General features: G+C 36.2%; 1 protein-coding gene across 1 annotated transcript; it reads left to right on the forward strand.

Moving 5' to 3' along the window:
- The first annotated feature begins 744 nt into the window (after positions 1-744).
- LOC118479880 lies at positions 745-1,438 on the forward strand. Its single transcript, XM_035974733.1, has 2 exons — positions 745-753; positions 854-1,438. The coding sequence occupies exon 2, from the start codon at positions 869-871 to the stop codon at positions 1,436-1,438; it is 570 nt and encodes a 189-aa protein (XP_035830626.1). The 5' UTR covers positions 745-753; positions 854-868.
- The last annotated feature ends 744 nt before the right edge of the window (positions 1,439-2,182 follow it).

Below are 2,182 nucleotides of genomic sequence, written 5' to 3' on the forward strand. Positions count from 1 at the left end.
AAATTACCTCCAACTTAAATCATCTATTCAAACTTGGCTGCGATACTAACCTTTGACCCAGCCCCAATTACAGTCTGCTAAACACAACCATATCTGATAATTATTTCCTTATGTAACCTTTGACCCATAAGACTATCAGTAATGGTTAGTTATGGCTACGTTTTTGGTAAGTTATGGCTGCATTTTTGGTTAGTTATGGCTGCGTTTTTTGTTAGTTATGGCTGCGTTTTTGTAAGTTATGGCTGCGTTTTTTGATAGTTATGGCTGCGTTTTTTGTTAGTTATGGCTGCTTTTTTGTGATTTATGACTGCGTTTTTTTATGGCTGTGTTTTTTGTAAGTTATGGTTGCGTTTTTTGATAGTTATGGCTGCGTTTTTTGTTAGTTATGGCTGCGTTTTTTATGGCTGCGACTGTATGTTATTTGTGATTGAATTTTAGATGGAAACTAATGATGGTCGACAACAATGGACGCATGAGGCTATCAAATGCATGTTAGAAACATGTCTTGAAGAAATAGGGAGAGTAGGTAGAAATGGACAAAGCTTGCATAGAGAGTCTTGGGGTAGGGTAGGAGCGAAACTTAAGGATGAGTTTGGATTTGATTTGAATCAAAAGCAAATTAGAAATGCTTTTGATACCATGAAATCAAAATACGTAGGATGGTGCTATTTGAGAAACAAGACTGGAAATCTCTACAACCCACGAACAAATATGTTCACTTTAACGCCTCAAGAATAGGATGACTTTAAGAAGGTGTGATTTTTAGAATTTCAATATCTTGTTATATATTAATATTAATAAGAATAATGAGAATAGAAAAGTATTTATTATAGTCCCTATTAATTTGGCGCAGGGTCACCCAAGGGCAATGTCATTGAGAACACGACCATTGCCTCATCCTGACCTTTTCATAGCTGTGTTTGAAGGCCTTAGTGCAACTGGTGGTAATCAATGGACATCCACCCAAACATCTGGGGTTTCATCATCCCCACAAGTCCAAACACTTCAGATAGAAGGTGCTAGTGTTCATTTAGAAGATGATGATGGAGACTCTCATGAACAAAGTTTTCCAATGGGTGATGAAGATCCTATCAATAATGAGGGACCTAGTGTTCGACCCAATGATGATTCAGAAGTTAGGCCCAAGAAAAAGGCTAAAACATCTAAAAACTCCATTACCCTAGATGACTTGGCTAGTGATATGCGTGATGCACTTAAGCATATGGTGAAAAACATGGAAGGACCATCGATTGATGAATGTTATGAAAAGTTGAAATCAGTTGGGTTAGAGCCTATAGATCCCTTGTTTTTGGGAGCATTTAACATCTTTGGTCAGTCAACATACATGAGACAAGCATGGATGACATTGCCATTAGACCCTGAGGTGTTGAAAGAGTGGATTAAGATGACTGGGATAACACTGGGGATGTTCAAGTAGGGAGGGATATGGGTATTTGTTTTTGGTTGTTTTGGTATGACATTATATGTGTTTGGTGTAATTTGAACCACTATGTGTTCTGTTTTTTGTTGTTTTGGTATGACATTATGTGTGTTTGTTAAGTAAAATGGTAGTTTTTGAGTCTTTTTGCTTGTTTTTGACAGGTTTCTCATGGATTATAATCAAAGGTTATTGCTCCTCATTGTGATGTTCTTTTATGTTAGATACTTTTGGCCGAGACATCTTAAAAGAAAAAGAGATAATACTTCGGTTATGTCTGGACACCATTTTACTTTAGAGTTGTTGCAAGGGAATGATACGCAATGCATTGAACTCCTACGTATGTCACGTGATTCTTTTGTTCGACTTTGCACACATTTTAGACTAAAAGGTTGGCTAAAAAATAGTAAACATGTATCCCTTGAAGAAAAAATGGCAATGTTTTTGATGATGCTTGGTCACAATCAACATTTTTCGGTTGTTAAGCGTAGATTTCAACACTCGAAACAAACAATTCATAAGTATTTTCATGAAGTATTGTCAAGAATGATGGAGTTTGCTAAAGAGGTTATTGTACCAACATCTTTTAATCCTAATCCAAATATTCCGGGGCATCATAAGAGATTACGAAAAGTTTTTAAGGTACGTTATACAAATACTTTTGTGATTTCCTTCCACGTATATTAGTAACTATTAAATTCTACATAGGGAGCGATTGGTGCACTTGATGGTACTTTGATACAT

The sequence above is a fragment of the Helianthus annuus genome, chromosome 6, assembly GCF_002127325.2.
Source record: "Helianthus annuus cultivar XRQ/B chromosome 6, HanXRQr2.0-SUNRISE, whole genome shotgun sequence".
NCBI classification, from domain to species: domain Eukaryota; kingdom Viridiplantae; phylum Streptophyta; class Magnoliopsida; order Asterales; family Asteraceae; genus Helianthus; species Helianthus annuus.